Here is a 16926-nt window from a genome sequence, read left to right on the forward strand (position 1 = left end):
TTCTAGTGCTTAATGGCCACATATGCTGGGGGTCTGTCATAGTGGACAGTACACATTGAAGCATTTATCACAGAAAGTTCTGCTGGACACGTGTTTTTCTACAATATATGTTGCTATAGTTCCTGCACTATTATAAAATGAGCAAAAGGATGCAAAAGCCAAAATAGTTGCAGGGGTTAGAGGAAAACAATCAGAGTAATGGGAAATGTGAGTTAGGTGAGTAGACTTTCTCCCCCTTCCTTGATCTTTCCCCTTCCTCTGCTTATTCTCAAGTAGAGTAATTGGAAAATGGTTCAAAGTAAATTTCCTGCCAAGCAAGGTGAACTCAAGGCCATACTTTTTTGCCTCTGAAACCAAGACTCTTCCCTCCCACCACCCCATTTTGTTTCTCTAAAAACTCCTATTACTGATCACCAGTATTTGCTCTCTCATTGTGGTTGAACCTTAATCTATTCAGAAATTTTTTTCCCCTCCTTCTCTGGCTGTTGTCTAGTTAAATCCGCAGCCCTGACGTTTCAGACCATTTTTTAATAGACCCAGATCTTTCAGTCCCTCCCCACATTTCTCTCATTCTTACTGTAGACTTCAGACTCTGATGCCCTGGGAGTATTGAACTCCCAACTCCCCCCCACCTTGTTGAAAGACCTTGAGTAAGCAGTTTCATCTCTCTGAGCCTGTAAAAGTGTTAGAATTTACTTTTTATGATACAGGTACCACCATTTATATATATCAGGATTAAATGAGGTAATGGACTTAAATCTCCAGCACAGTACCTTGGCGTGTAGTAAGTCAGATAGCTATTAGAGATGAGGTCATTGGATGCATGGTTTGGCTCTTGCTGTGTAGCAAACTATCCCAGAATTTAGTGGCTTGAAAACAAGCACATTGAGTGGAGGATTCTGCTAGGTGGTTCTGGTTTCTCCAGGCTTCACGGATCTTTCATGCAGTGGTGGTCCCCTGGCTGGCTGGCTCTGAGGCTGGCGGGTCCTGCATGGAGTCACTTGCATGTTGGGCAATGCGCTGGTCGTCTGCTGGAACAGTAGATGGCTAGACTATAGGTGTCTCATCATCCTGCCAAGTTCAGGCTTTCTTGGAATACAGAGCTCTCACCCTGTGTTCTGTATGAACCCTACACTCTAGTCTAACTTCCATGTTGTTTCCTGAATGTGGCCTTTGTCTTCACCCTTGTTTCTTGGAAACAAGACTCTGTCTTAATCATGTCTGCGTTCTTAGTGCAGTGCGCAGAACACTTGACGGGATACCGAAACACAGCTCCGCCGTTGCGGACTGTCTCACGCGATCCTCGCCTGCTGATCCTCTGATGCTCGCTTTTCTGTGCTACCTGCTTTGCGACGTCCATTTGATCTCTTTGGGAAGTTTGGAGGTGGTTTTTGGTATTGATGTAAAGAAATGTCAAAGAGTAAAGTTCTATAGTGAAACAGTTAATCTAACGTTCTTTTTTTAAATGGATTCTCCTCTAAATTCTAATACGGCCTTGGAAAGCTATGAAGAGTTTGTGTGTGTGTGTGTGTGTGTGTGTGTGTGTGTGTGTGTGTGTGTGTGTGTTTTTTTTTTTTTTTTTTTTTTTTTTTTTAATTTTATTAGACACAGCACAAGCAGGAGGGAGAGAGAGAAGCAGACTCGCCTGAGCACAGAGCCCAGTGCAGGACTCAATCCCAGGACCCTGGGATCATGATTTGAACCAAAGGCAGATGCTTAACTCACTGAGCCACCCAGGCACCCACATTTCTCTTTTCCTAAATCTGGTCAGGAACAGATCTGTCAGATACAGTACCCCATGGGAAACCATTTACTGAGTGACAGGCATGTGCTACATGGCATTATACGGTTACTGTCTTCTGCTTCCCTGTCTCATTGTTTGCCTGGCTTTAATACTTCATTTTAAAAATGAAAGTAAGCACTAATTGTGTTTCCTCCCTGATGCTCCATACATGTGATTAGTCCTTATAGTTCTTTAGTAGCTTAATGAACTTAGAGCAGGCTGTAGTGCATCATGGACGTTTAAGAAAGAAAAAAAAAATCATTCAGGAGCCCAGAATTTAAAATACATACCCCATAAAGTTCTGAAATGCTTTTGTTTAACTTCTGACCTCTCATATCTTCTCTATTTATTTTGTAGAGTTAATGTTAATTTTTCCTGGTAGTAGGCATTTTACTGTTTTGTTTTGTTTTTTTCTTAACCTATAATATATGTCAGAGGAATGAGAGGTCATTATGGCTAAACTGGAAAGGATCATTATGGCAAATGTAAGGAAAGCACAGGTAAATTTTTTTTTGATAAAGAATATTTTACTGGGTAAATGGTTTTTGAAACATTTTTTTCGTATTATTCTCATGGTACCCTGAGGCTTGTGGTGCTTATTTAATGAACTCTTAAAAAAGCAGCGAGGAGGATTAAAAAAGGTGAGGAGGGTAGAATGCAGCAAGAAATTGTTTCGGTTTATTCAGAATAAAAGGTTTTCTTCTGTCTTGGTTTTTAGTTGAAACAACTTTCTAATTAGGACTTTACATTTTATAGGCATTAAGGTAGTTATTAATAGGGTTACTGAAAAATATTTAGGCATCTTTGTATTTCTCTGTTTTACTATGGAGGAGGAAAGAATACTAAAAATAATATATTAAAGATACAACTGATACACAGTATTATATTGCATATTTTATATATTAATTAAAAAGAAGACTTAGCTCACGTGTGGCTCTCAAACAGAGTGGTTTAGGAGGTTCCTGCCAGAACTGAGAGCCTGCTTCCTGTTCCTTTTAAAACACTCTTTGGCTCTAGCAAGCTTAGTTTTTACAGTAAGAGTACATTTTAGAACATGTGACATACTTCATTAAATTTTTGTTAAAAAATGTTAGAGGGGCACGTTGGCACAGTGGCTTGAGCCTCCGACTCTCTATTTTGGCTCAGGTCATGCTATCATGAGTCACGGGATTGAGCCGGATGCATCAGGCTCCTCACTGGGTGTGGAGGCTGCTGGAGATTATCTCTGTCCCTCTACCCTCTGGCCTCTCCCCTCTCTGTATGAAAAGAAGTATTGAAAAAATAGTAAAAGATATACTACTATCATATTTCCAAGTCTTAATTTTTTATTATATATGTGGCTAGAGACTCCAGATTTAAAAAGAAAATCCTTTATTTAAGTCCTTCCAGCCTAAGATTAGTTTTCAACCAATAAACACTTTAGTCTTTTCACACTGATTTTTAAACTATTTTCATGTTTAAATTTCTTTAAACAATGTACTTGTTAAAAATAAAAGATTTCCAATAAAGAACTGTATTAAGCAAAACATGAAAGTACCTTTTCTTTTCTTCTTTCTTTGGATCTCTCGTTCCATTTCTCAGAGGTCACCCACTAGTAATTTGAGGTTTAGCCTTTTATGAAGGTGTGTACACATACTACATGTTATAGATACATATATTACCCTTTTAGTTTTTGTAACATTTGTCTGACACTTGCTTGAGCGATGTTGTTTTTATTGCCTACTCACTGGGGTATTATGGTTTTATTGTAATTGTCCTTACTTGTTGCTGATTATTAAAGCACACTGAATGTCCTGGGAGCAATCCTTGCTAAGGTAGGGATTGAAAGTAGAAAGGTAGCAATCCCACTTCCAGATCATAACAACTCCATGAGAAATCACCTTGTCCTCACTGAAGATGCCTAAGTCTTAAACTAAATACTTGTTTTACCACCAAATATGCCACAATTAAAGTTCTTAAACTTAGTAAAGAACAGAATATATATTAAAGTGTTTCAGCAAAATCAGTGGAGAAAACGGTTGAAAATAATAGACCTAACTTGCATGCCTACAGTCAGGGGCTACTCACAATAGAACCGTGATTAGTAAAGCATTGTGGAAAGGATACAGAGTCTTGAGGACATCCACTAGACTGGCTGCTTAGAGGTAACCCTAGATAATGTAGGAAACTCCTGTGTGTTCACTGAATAATTTTGTGGTTGGGTTATTATACATATTAAATATGTAATTATGATCTACACATTCGAGAGTTATTTGTGTGAGCTAAGAGTTTGGGCTCTGGGGTCATATGGACTTAGGGTCACATCTTTGCTTTGCCCGCTTACTAGTCTTGTGACTTTACCCCCTCAAAAGCCTCAAATACCTTAAGATAGTCTGTTAGTAGCTCCCCTGTGGGGTTGCTGTGATTTTTCACCTCTATAAAATGCTTAGCCCAGAGTGGAATCTTCAAAAGCACACCATTAGCATTGCCTAAAAAGTGAGCTATGAGACCATAGTGTTTTGTTTTGTTTTTTAAGATTTTATTTATTTATTTGACAGATCACAAGTAGGCAGAGAGGCAGGCAGAGAGGGAGAGAGGAGGAAGCAGGCTTGCCGCTGAGCGGAGAGCCCAATGCAGGGCTCGATCCCAGGACCCTGAGATCATGACCTGAGCTGAAAACAGAGGCTTTAACCCACTGAGCCACCCAGGCGCCCCGAGACCATAGTTTAATAGTTGTCTATACCTTTTAGGTCTGAGAGCTATTTCCTTAAATGAATTGCACACCTTTGAGCACGTGGGCCTTGTCCTAGGCTTTTACATGTGTGTCTCAGAGTGCCATGTTGGAGGACGACGTTCTGAAAAAATAGGTTGAGTAACTTAAAATGGACTGAATAAGTGGGTGACTTTCAGTTCATAAGCCTATGACAAAGTCATCACTGTTCATGAACACACATGTCCTTGGTTAATTTTTAGTTTTTAGAAATCATCAGAAACCAAAAATATAGGTTGGTAGAATATTGATTTTTTTTTTTTTTCCCCTCCCCAAAGTCTTTAATCACAGAGGCTCTTGATTTTTAGGTGTTTAAGTGAGGCTGTAAACTACCAGCAAGGACCAGGTTTCTTTGTCCCCACCTGAGCCCAGTGAGAAAGGAGACTGGGGGAAAGGGATGATGTAGGGAAGGGAGCATTGTGGAGCCAGCAGCATGTCCGAATCTTGGACATGTTTGATTTTCACTCTTTCAGACAGATATTTACAGAACGTAGATTTTGATAGCAAATATATTTGCCATTGAAAGACTGCTTCAGATTCTAACCACAGAAAAAGATTTTTAGTATGTAGGTGTCATTTTTTGGTTTTGACAGGGATCCTTTGAAAATTGGATCTTCCCTAAAAGAGCAGAAATGACTTGTGACTATTTAAATGATTTAAGTTAACTTAAAAATTCAGCCACATTTCTAGTGCTTAATGGCCACATATGCTGGGGGTCTGTCATAGTGGACAGTACACATTGAAGCATTTATCACAGAAAGTTCTGCTGGACACGTGTTTTTCTACAATATATGTTGCTATAGTTCCTGCACTATTATAAAATGAGCAAAAGGATGCAAAAGCCAAAATAGTTGCAGGGGTTAGAGGAAAACAATCAGAGTAATGGGAAATGTGAGTTAGGTGAGTAGACTTTCTCCCCCTTCCTTGATCTTTCCCCTTCCTCTGCTTATTCTCAAGTAGAGTAATTGGAAAATGGTTCAAAGTAAATTTCCTGCCAAGCAAGGTGAACTCAAGGCCATACTTTTTTGCCTCTGAAACCAAGACTCTTCCCTCCCACCACCCCATTTTGTTTCTCTAAAAACTCCTATTACTGATCACCAGTATTTGCTCTCTCATTGTGGTTGAACCTTAATCTATTCAGAAATTTTTTTCCCCTCCTTCTCTGGCTGTTGTCTAGTTAAATCCGCAGCCCTGACGTTTCAGACCATTTTTTAATAGACCCAGATCTTTCAGTCCCTCCCCACATTTCTCTCATTCTTACTGTAGACTTCAGACTCTGATGCCCTGGGAGTATTGAACTCCCAACTCCCCCCCACCTTGTTGAAAGACCTTGAGTAAGCAGTTTCATCTCTCTGAGCCTGTAAAAGTGTTAGAATTTACTTTTTATGATACAGGTACCACCATTTATATATATCAGGATTAAATGAGGTAATGGACTTAAATCTCCAGCACAGTACCTTGGCGTGTAGTAAGTCAGATAGCTATTAGAGATGAGGTCATTGGATGCATGGTTTGGCTCTTGCTGTGTAGCAAACTATCCCAGAATTTAGTGGCTTGAAAACAAGCACATTGAGTGGAGGATTCTGCTAGGTGGTTCTGGTTTCTCCAGGCTTCACGGATCTTTCATGCAGTGGTGGTCCCCTGGCTGGCTGGCTCTGAGGCTGGCGGGTCCTGCATGGAGTCACTTGCATGTTGGGCAATGCGCTGGTCGTCTGCTGGAACAGTAGATGGCTAGACTATAGGTGTCTCATCATCCTGCCAAGTTCAGGCTTTCTTGGAATACAGAGCTCTCACCCTGTGTTCTGTATGAACCCTACACTCTAGTCTAACTTCCATGTTGTTTCCTGAATGTGGCCTTTGTCTTCACCCTTGTTTCTTGGAAACAAGACTCTGTCTTAATCATGTCTGCGTTCTTAGTGCAGTGCGCAGAACACTTGACGGGATACCGAAACACAGCTCCGCCGTTGCGGACTGTCTCACGCGATCCTCGCCTGCTGATCCTCTGATGCTCGCTTTTCTGTGCTACCTGCTTTGCGACGTCCATTTGATCTCTTTGGGAAGTTTGGAGGTGGTTTTTGGTATTGATGTAAAGAAATGTCAAAGAGTAAAGTTCTATAGTGAAACAGTTAATCTAACGTTCTTTTTTTAAATGGATTCTCCTCTAAATTCTAATACGGCCTTGGAAAGCTATGAAGAGTTTGTGTGTGTGTGTGTGTGTGTGTGTGTGTGTGTGTGTGTGTGTGTGTGTTTTAAGATTTTATTTATTTATTTGACAGACAGAAATCACAAGTAGGCAGAGAGGCAGGCAGAGAGAGAGGAGGAAGAAGCAGGCTCCCCGCTGAGCAGAGAGCCCAATGTGGGGCTCGATTCCAGGACCCTGAGATCGTGACCTGAGCTGAAGGCAGAGGCTTTAACCCACTGAGTCACCCAGGTGCCCCTATGAAGAGTTTTTTTAATGATCCTCAAACACAGGAAATGTTGGTTTCTTAGTTTTACCTACATATGTGGGGTAAATTGGTAGCTGCTACTGGGTGAGAATGTAATGTAGTTGCTACCTCAGTTCACCTTTATTTATAATAGTATTGGTCTGCATAGTGAGATGTTTTTCTACGCCAAGGAGAGAAACTTCTTTTCATTTCCATTTTTAATTTAATAGTGCTGTGCAGAAAAGATAAGGCATAGAATTACAAAAGGCAAGCACCTACACACACTTTTTCTTGCTTTTGTCCACTCTGTTTTACTTTCTCACTTGCTTTTTTGACCTACTAAATGAATAATGATTAACTCTTGCTGAGGTGTGTGTGTGTGTGTGTGTGTGTGTGTGTGTGTGTGTGGTGTTAAACTGTATGTAAGTCACAGTTCAGAGTTTGTGGAGACTTGAAATACCAAATTGCAGGAAATTATGCAGCGTAGGGTGATGGGGAGGAAAAGAAATCCCAAACACTCTCATCTGGGCCTCAAGAAAACTAAGCTCTAATCCCGGCTCTGATAATGACTTGCTGGTGGCCTTGAGACAGTTTCACTTCTCTATGGCTCAGGCAGCTGAGCTCGATAATCTTGAAGGTTTCTCTCTAGCTCTGAGGTATCCTGCTGTTTCTGTAATCGTGCTGTTTCTGTTAAATATATGTCCTCCTGGGATTTTGTAATAAACATTACAGATGAGCACAACTGTTTAAAATGAAAGAAATGGATATACTTATTAGGCTATTTAATACCTACAGGTTTAATAACACATCCTGGGTATGGAGGAAAAGTACTCTTTGGGTCCATCTTTTGACACAGGTGTTTGTCAAGTAGGCCAGGCAGAGGGATTGGCAGGACTGCGAGGTACAGGATTCCGGGGGCAGTGAGCGTAATGCGATGCATAAGGAATTCCCCCACCGAGTCGGTGTGGTCAGTCCGCGGTGTATTTGGGTAGCTCCGGGTTTTGTCCACTGCTCTAAGATAAAGGGTACCTCCCGGACTATCTGCAGTTTTCCTCACCTTGTCCTGCTTCATTAGGAAACTGTTTTCTGGTCAGGGTTCATCTTGTATGCAAATTCCACAAGAAGCATGAATTTTCCCCTTGTCTTAGGGGGCGCAGCACCTCTTGCCGCCATCCCTCTCCCCCAAGCACAGCACCCCCACCGCACCCTGGATGGGTGGTATTAGGAAAAGAAAGCACTGAGGCGCTTTTGGTAGGATTTCTTTCGGCAGGAGTGCTGTGAATCTAGAAAGAAAGGTCATCTTGTCAGTCTGAAATGTCTCGTTTTCATGAGCTACTTTATATGGAACTTAACTTCCAGTTGCCGCACAAGGCCCGTGGCTCCTGGACTGGTTAGCTCGGGTCTAGATCTTCATCTTCCCTCCTGTTTTGTGCTCACTCAGAACATCGCTCCATGTGAGGACAGTCTCCTCTTCGTAAAAGAAACCCTTCCCTGGTCTCCTTCCTTCCTGCCTCCCTGACTCTTGTTGCAGCTTCTCTCTTAAGCGTCTCGGGTGTACCTGGAGAAGGGACTTCCTCAAATCCTCTGCCTCGGGCGTCTGGGACACATGGTTTTCTTTAAGCCAAACACTTCTTCGTCTTCTTCATGGCTTCTGAACATGGCGGGCGCCTGTAAGATTGCCACCCCCCCCCCTGCCGCCGTTCTCTTTTTCTCTTCCCACCCTCTTGTGGTGTGACCTGAATCTATCCGCCTCCGGCCGCTCCCCTGCACTTGGGACCTGTGTCTCTCCGTGTCCGCCACTGTCACAGGGCCTGCCTGGCACACCCTGTCTCCAGATGCATGTTATGTGGTCTTCTGCTGGCGCACGTATAAGCCATAAATGTGTGTCATTATTTCCACGTGTAGTTTAGGCATCTGTGTCACTCAGATACCTATTTTTAATGCCGCTGTTTTATGGGTTTAAGGAATTCTTGTGTTCACACATTTATGTATATTTTTTAGGCCAGTGGAAGTAGAGCAGGATAACCAAGATGTACAAGGAAAGCAGAGTCTCTATCCTCTTGAAGACCGCGAGATGAGTGCCTGTAGTACTGGGGGGTGTGTTATGGTGGAGCAAACCTCAGAGCCCTGAGCTCCGCAGCAGGACCCCAGGCTGTACCTGTCAGGGCAGGCGTCAGAAGTGGTGTCCAAGCTAAGAGGCGAAGGACTGGCTAGCAGTAACCAGGCTAAGAAAATGTGTAGAAGGAACATTAGAATTCATTGTACTCGAATGAAATTAATGTTCCATTTGCTTTAACAAAGGAGAATTAATTTGAAACCTGTGGAGAGCACAAGTAACAAACCTAGGTTTGCTTTTTGTCTTTGTTGAATTAGTAGCTGGGAGGCAGGCACATCCTTTGTGAGCTGTCTGGTGTGCTGTAAGGAAACTGGACAGTAGCGAATGTTATTTGCTAACGGAGCTATTCATTTGCTATGGAAGCTTATTTGCTAACAGATATTCGTGCGAGGAATGATTATGCTCTATGGAAGCGGAGCACTCACTCTTCTGCTGTGACCATGCTAAGGTGTTGTCCTTGCAATGTCACCACTGATGACAACTTTCTGAAGGGCCCACTAGGACAATTAGATGGGACTAATCACGGTGATTTCCTGTCCTTCTTGAACTATGTAAAATTACAATCAGAAACTGTAGACTTTTGATAGGAAAAAAGAGGGATTAATTTTAAAAGGTTTTTACTAATGAAAATCAAACCCATGCCACATTAAGCAGCGTTTTCACACCATTAAGCACTGTAAAGCATTTCCTGGAACCCCTTTTAATCTAGAAGTATGGTTTGGGAAAAACCCCCTGATTCTAGTCTACAATATAGCCTTTTGTTCTTATTAACAAGAGCGCATTGCTTCGTTGAATTGTGGGGAAGATAATGTTGATTGAGATCCTTCCTAACTATTTGAGAAAAAAAAAATCCCGTTCAAATTACATGAAATTTACAAATCTTAAAAATTTTAGAGAAGCATTTTGAATAGCCTTTAATTGGTAGTTGTGTGAAATTAGTTAGGTTAATAGGGGAAAATCAATTATAGCAATAAAGTCTGTTCTTAAATATAAATTATTTGAAGTATTTCCCTGTGGTGGGCGGGGGGACACAAAAAGCTGGGCAGGAGAAGGGTCCTTGGCAGTTGTCTTGCTACGTACGGTTCCACCTGAGCTTCAGCTCAACATCAGAGTCATTCAACACAGGCTGTAGCAGATATTTTAGCGGTTGGGAATTTTGTGTTTTTTGAAGTACAGAATATATGTAATCAGTTTTAATGGTCTTCCACGATCCAATGTGTGTTGACAGTCAGCCAACTTTGATTAAAGTTCTAGAGAGAGATTGAAACTATAGATTTTCTAGTTTGATAGATCAAAGAAACAAAGAATATCGGGTTTCTTTGAGGATCACTTATGTTTTTTCTTTCACTGGAAATTGATACTTGAACAGTATTTCCTAGAAAATTACATTACTTTTATAACCGTTCTTCACTTCTGAGGGTAAATGATTTAAAGGTAATAAATCGTAGTCAACATTAGATTTTCCAGTGGTCCTATTTAATACAGTTATGGAAGATTTTTCTGTTCTTAATCATCACTGCAGCAGTTAGAGGAGTTTGAAATCCTGGATAACTTCATCTTAGTTTTTAAAAATCTCTACTGACAAAATGTTTATTCAAACCACTGAACAAACAAAAAAATGTAACTGATTTCAATTTTGCCATTTTCTTCATCCTTCTGTCATTTATCCACTGTTGAAGAATCATTAAAATGAGAAAGTGTGTTATTTGTAAATAAAATAATTGAACCTGGATTAATCATTTTTTTTCCCTTTGGAATCCAAAGATTTGCTCAGACTTTTACACTCAGTGTGGTTTCAATGACAGTATTTTGTAATTGGTTTTATCTGTAAGGATTAATGAACTATTTTCATTTTATAGGTCTTATCACAACGACATCAAGGAAACTAGACCGAGAGCAGCAAGATGAACATATATTAGAAGTAAGCATTTCTTTATTTTAATTATTTAAGAGATTTGGAAATATGGGAAAGCATTCTTGTTCACATTAATATTCATAAGTATTATGATTTTGTTATATTAGCTTCTGGTCATTACTAAAAAGAAAAGTAAAGGGGAAAGGAAACATTTTTTAGTGTAGTTCATGTCCCCTTAAATCCCTCTCTCCCCAAAACAAGATCACTGTGTAAGTTCTTTTCTAATTTTTGTGTGCACATACAGAGCAAACAAACTGGAAGCAATAGTATTTACATTGCCTTTTCATTTACATAAGACATACTTTTTCTTTATGCCTTCTACATCTTTTTCCTTAGTATTTTGTTTTCATGATATTTTTATGATATTAATTGATCTCATTCAGCTGTGGTTAGTTTCTGGTTTTTGTGTTCTCAAATAATTGTATTTTTTTGCATTTTAAATTGAACTGGAGAAAGTTTGTGATTTTTAAACATTTCTGAAATAAAAGATTAAAGACTGTTGTGTGCTTTTCTAAAATGATCTCTTCTGACAGGCATCTTGTTTTCATGGGTAATTTAAAATGTCTAGTCCCTGAAAGAAACGCGGCTTATCCTACACTGGCGTGCTGGTGGATGGTAGGCACCTTGCAGGAGCAGGGATAGGAGGGGGGGAAGGTAGAGGGTCATGTGGAGGTCAGGCCACAGGCGATTGCTGGGTGCCAGGCCCTCCAAGTCAGGAAGAGGCTGAGAAGAGGCAGTTGGGAGAGTTTCCCTTGGAGAGGGAAACTGAGCAGAGCGGACATGTAACCTCTGTTGACTTTATACCACACATAGAAAGGTTTCTACCACACGTAGAGGTTTCGTATGGTAACCACTACCACACGTTAAAGCCAATGTTGGTCTTTGGAGCTGGAGAAGACCGAGTGCTTGTTGACCTGTGAGATACCCACACGAGTCCTCCATTTTTCCAGTGTGGTTGCTTGGGAAAGTCCTGAACGGTGGTTGATTGTTTTTATTAATACTTAGCTCTCCCATTTTATATTATCGCTATTCATAATGCTGCCTGCTTAATTTCATTTCATCCTTGGCCAAATTTCTTTGTCAGGAAAATACTTTTTATAGCTCTGTAGTGTGTGTGTGTGCTTGTGAATATCCTGTCTAGAAAAGATGGTTTCGCAGCCACCATTACAGATAGTAATTATTATTATTTTTTTTAAGATTTTAAAAATTTATTTTGAGAGCAAGAGCGGGAGAGACAGAGAGAGCATGTGAGCAGTGGGAGGGGTGGAGGGAGAGAGAATCTTCAAGCAGACTCCCTGCTGAGCCCAGAGCCCCACATGGAACTCAATCCCAGGACCCCCAGATCGTGACCCGAGCTGAAGTCAGGAGTCGGATGCTTAACTGACTGCGCCCCCCAGGTGCCCCTATAGTTCGTAAATCTCTTCATGTGTTACATCTGAGTGTTCGTCTTAGGTCGTACAGTTCCTTTAAATTCGTTTTCCTTCTGTTGGAGCAGAGTTCAGAATTTTGATTTGGTCCCTACAGTGTTTGACAGAAGGAGACTATGGTTCCCTAAGAAAGGAAGCAGGTGGCCTGCTTTCCAGGGTGGCAGGTCCCAGGCACTCACATCTTGCTACGGCCACACCCTGGCTAGAACTGCAGTGGACACCTGTCCGTCGTGTGCCTCCCTCCAAAAGCCACCTTTTTGTAGTAAAGTCCAAGGCTGGATGGGAGCAAGTATAAGATACTTAGGACTTTGTAGATAATATGAAGAGGTTGATGGGAAATAAGCCTTTGTAATGGTTTGTGACCTACATACCTTGTATGTTTTCTGTAATCCTTTTTGGTGGTGGATTTGAGGGCCAACACTGGCATTGATTTGACTCTCTTAAAGAAGAGGTTTTTTTTCCCAATCCCATGTTAAAAACTGTGTTACTGGCTTTTGATTATTGAACCCAGCCTTAACATTTTGGTATGATTACCACAAACATAGTGCCCACTTCTGTTTCTCTTTGATTTTTTTCTTGTCCCTTAAGACCATATGAGAACTGATCAAAAGGGAGTGTTTTGAGAGATTAAAATTAATAGTAAGTGTACATTTTGTTTTATTTTTAGAGTGTGGGATCGTAAATCATATACTTTAAGCAACTCCTTAAATATTCTTGGCAAGTACCATTAGGATATATTCACGCTTCTATAAACAACAGGATTTATAGTCACCAAGCTTTTTAAAAAACAAAACAGTTCCGCAGAAAACTTCAGTATACTTTAATATTTTTAGTATTTCAGCCATTATTTTTGGAGGATGTGGTGAGAGAAAAAAAGCTATTCCTAAGGTCATTGCTTTTAATGTCCACACCAAAGTAAAAGTGGACATTTGATTCGGGAGGAAAAGACTCTGACTTTTTATTCCTCAGCTGAATACATGAATAATGAGAATGACCATTACTTCACATTTCTTTTACTGAAAATCTTACTTAATAAGTGGGTCTGAATGGAAATTTTTATATCTGCTGTCCTAAATGTGGAGGACTTCTGAACAAGAAAAGCGTCAAACCGAACAAAATGATGACAGCTAGTATTAAAAGGCGTGCTCCTTCACATATATTTTAAATTGAAGGTTTAGCTTGTTTTAAAGTTGAGGCCTTAAAATGAAGGTTTTTAATGCAGTATGTGGAGATTTGATTTTTAAGTGCATAGAGTGTATGTTATTTGTCACCGGACTCTATTTAAAAGCAAAATCTTCATGTATCTCTTCTTGGCTTAAAAATAAGTTGTTTAAAAAAAAAAAATAAGCTGTTTTTGATAGCTTACCATTTTGGCAACATTCATGTTATAGGTACAGTAGTGCAGCGAGAGGTGGTGTGGGGACGGAAGACCCTATTTCTGGGCCCTTGTCGCTCCCCCTGTCCCTGTTTGGAACAGGACACATCATCATCTTGCCTCCTCACAGGGCTCTTGTCAAAGGAGAGAACATGGTGTGCGTCATAGTGTGTGTGAACTCTGCAGGTCTGTGCAAATGTGGCTTATCATTAATTAGGAAGAGAGTCACTTTTTATATAGTTATATTTTAAAAACATCTGTTGATCTGTTACCTTTCAAAAACAGGTTACTGTGACTGACAACGGTACTCCCCCCAAATCCACCATTGCAAGAGTGATTGTGAAAATCCTTGATGAAAATGACAACAAACCTCAGTTCCTGCAGAAGTTCTACAAAATCAGGCTCCCAGAGCGGGAAAGACCAGAACGGGAAAGAAACGCCAAGCGGGAGCCCATCTATCGTGTTATAGCAACAGACAAAGATGAAGGTCCCAATGCAGAAATCTCTTACAGCATTGAAGATGGAAACGAACATGGCAAATTTTTTATTGAGCCCAAAACCGGAGTGGTTTCATCCAAGAAGTTTTCTGGAGCTGGAGAATATGATATTCTTTCAGTGAGTTAGGATCTCGTCTTTGAATTTCTCACGTACTTTCGTTCATCTGGTCTTAATGTCACTTCTTTGAAAACTTTCTCTCTCTTCAAGAAGGGGCCTCAGTGTGTGTGTCCTGTCGGGAAATGTTGCTTCGGGTTTCCCTTCTCAGCCATCACTTCAGTTACTATGTATGTTGAGTGTGGCATGAAGAGGTCGCTCTTTTTAATCAAGGCTTATACACGGGGAATATGCAAATACAGAAACGAAGTGTTTTAAATTGGCTCAGTTTGAGACCAAACCAGTCTGTGCTTCGGTTGTGGGATGTAACTTCTAATTTGCTCCCTTCGTCCCCTCTGCTTATATTTTATAGATTAAGGCAGTTGATAATGGTCGCCCCCAAAAGTCGTCAACCACTCGACTCCATATTGAATGGATCTCCAAACCCAAGCCATCAGTGGAGCCAATTTCATTTGAAGAACCATTTTTTTCCTTCACTGTCATGGAAAGCGATCCAGTGGCTCACATGATTGGCGTGATCTCTGTGGAGCCTCCTGGCACGCCTCTTTGGTTTGACATCATTGGTGAGTCTTCCTCAGAGTTTTATTGTCCTTGCATAGGTTACCCTGAGGAGAACCTATCTTTGGTTTTCTGATTTTTGTATGTATCTCTGGATTTAAAATTATTAAGTGAGACTTAGAAGTGGAAAATTTGTCTTAAATTGCAGTATTTTGATCACAAAAGGTTTTATAACACCTAGCCATGTACTGAACTTGTTTAAAATTGCTGCTGTGCATGTACCATACCCTGAATGTTAAAATAAGGTTTTCAGAAGTGCATGAAGGAGTTAGAAACCTGAATGTTATGGTCCAAAAGCACAACTTTTTAATTTTCCTTCTTGTTACATAACATATGGCACATCGCTATTTTTAGCGAATATGGTTTGAATGCTTAAAATAACTGTGACTGTCACATGTCAGTATTTTATAGGGAATAATGTTACAAATTTAATTGTATAACTTAAAAATGAGAGTGCCATCTGTGGCCTTCTGTGTTTTATTTACCACATTTTGGGGAATGTGGGAAGCAGGGTTCAGGAGGTTCATTGACCCTGTAATAAAGATGATATGCCTTCATGAGTTTTTTGTTTTTCATTTAATTGAGTTTAGACATAGAACATATTCCCTTACTCTCTCGTACGTAGAAAAGAAATTCACCTTAAACTTTGACATCTTTGTTTTTTCAATGGTATTTCCTCATGTTATGTTAATCATCAGGATCTTTAAAAGCATAAGTATGGGTTGTGACTCCTCTCTAGTTGGTCCCGCGGATCCCTGCTTCCCTCTTTCAGCCCATAGCCACCCTCCCACGAAATGTCGTGTCAGCATGTGAGGCGGCTGCGACGTGGGCGGCGCGGGCTTCACCTCTTCATTTCCCCCAGCACGCGGTTCGGCTGCGTCCCCAGCTCCGGGCATTGTATGAAATCGTTGAGGTCATCCACACCTCCGAAACCCTCACTTTTAGTTTTAAAGAAGAGACATGATTTTCACAGTGAACTACAATCAGAGTCGTTTGTTGGCTCCCTGTTAACTCCTGTCAAACTTCCAGATGAGCCAGGCCCCTGCTGGGCTGTGTGTAATGCTGACCGCCGTTGGAACTGGTCTGATTGACGCTCTTCCTTGTTCTGTGCTTGCCTTCCATGCTTGCTTGCTTCTTTGTGGCTGTGCCAGGAGACACACTCGCTAGAGAAGTGTTTTCCATCTTTCAGATGACTTGTGACCCGAACTGTACAGCAGAAGGTATCTGCTGAGATCCCATAATTTGCCTTAGATTATGGGATCTAAAAGAAAAGCATCAGTTTTTTAAAACCTTTGTTATTTCTAGTGACTGTTTTCCATTGCCCCTTGTTTTCATGGCGCGCCCATGGTCACCCATTCCAGTTGCACACATCATGCTGACTTCTAAGACATCCCAAAATCATCCTTAGTTTTAGATTTCACTGAAGTTTTTTGGTTTGTTTTAATGTGTGTGTCATTTTACTTTTTGGTAAGATTTAGTAGTAGAACCTCATCATGGCATTAAGACTTTATTTTCATATTTCCATATCACTTCATTGATAAGAGTCTCTCCGGTTCAGTGGATGTGGGAAGAGTTCTACCTAGAACATAACTGGGAATGCATTTGATGTCAGCAGCACAGAAACTTTTGATTCATTAAGCTTTGTGTTTGGCAACAATGGGGAAAATGTCTTTTTAAGTATATAAGAGGCAGAACCAATTGATGTTAACTGCTACGATTTTTCTCAGAGTTGACATTTGTTTTTAATAGTTAACTTTTTAGGGCAGTATGCTTCAGGTGTCATGAATCTTTTTTGAGTAATTAAGCATTTGAATGGCTGACTCTGTTTAGTAAAGGATGTTTGATATATAGCTACTGGGATATATAAATTAAAGACCTATCCAGAACCCCCAAAAAAGCGAATGGAAAGTAACTCATTAGCAATATTAGCAGTTTTTCCGCCTTCAGAGTTGCTTTCTTGCTTTC

General features: G+C 40.5%; 1 protein-coding gene across 1 annotated transcript in view; it reads left to right on the forward strand.

The window, feature by feature from the left end:
• The window catches only part of LOC111144511 (FAT atypical cadherin 1), a 117524-nt gene that overhangs the window by 58718 nt on the left and 41880 nt on the right, over positions 1-16926 (forward strand). Inside the window, exons 3-5 of the mRNA XM_022498823.1 lie at positions 10934-10995; positions 14077-14406; positions 14756-14966. Of these exons, the coding sequence (XP_022354531.1) occupies positions 10934-10995; positions 14077-14406; positions 14756-14966 (603 nt within the window). The remainder of the gene's footprint in view (positions 1-10933; positions 10996-14076; positions 14407-14755; positions 14967-16926) is intronic.

Source organism: Enhydra lutris, unplaced genomic scaffold (assembly GCF_002288905.1).
Source record: "Enhydra lutris kenyoni isolate GAN:26980312 unplaced genomic scaffold, ASM228890v2 scaffoldscaffold11, whole genome shotgun sequence".
NCBI classification, from domain to species: Eukaryota; Metazoa; Chordata; class Mammalia; order Carnivora; family Mustelidae; genus Enhydra; species Enhydra lutris.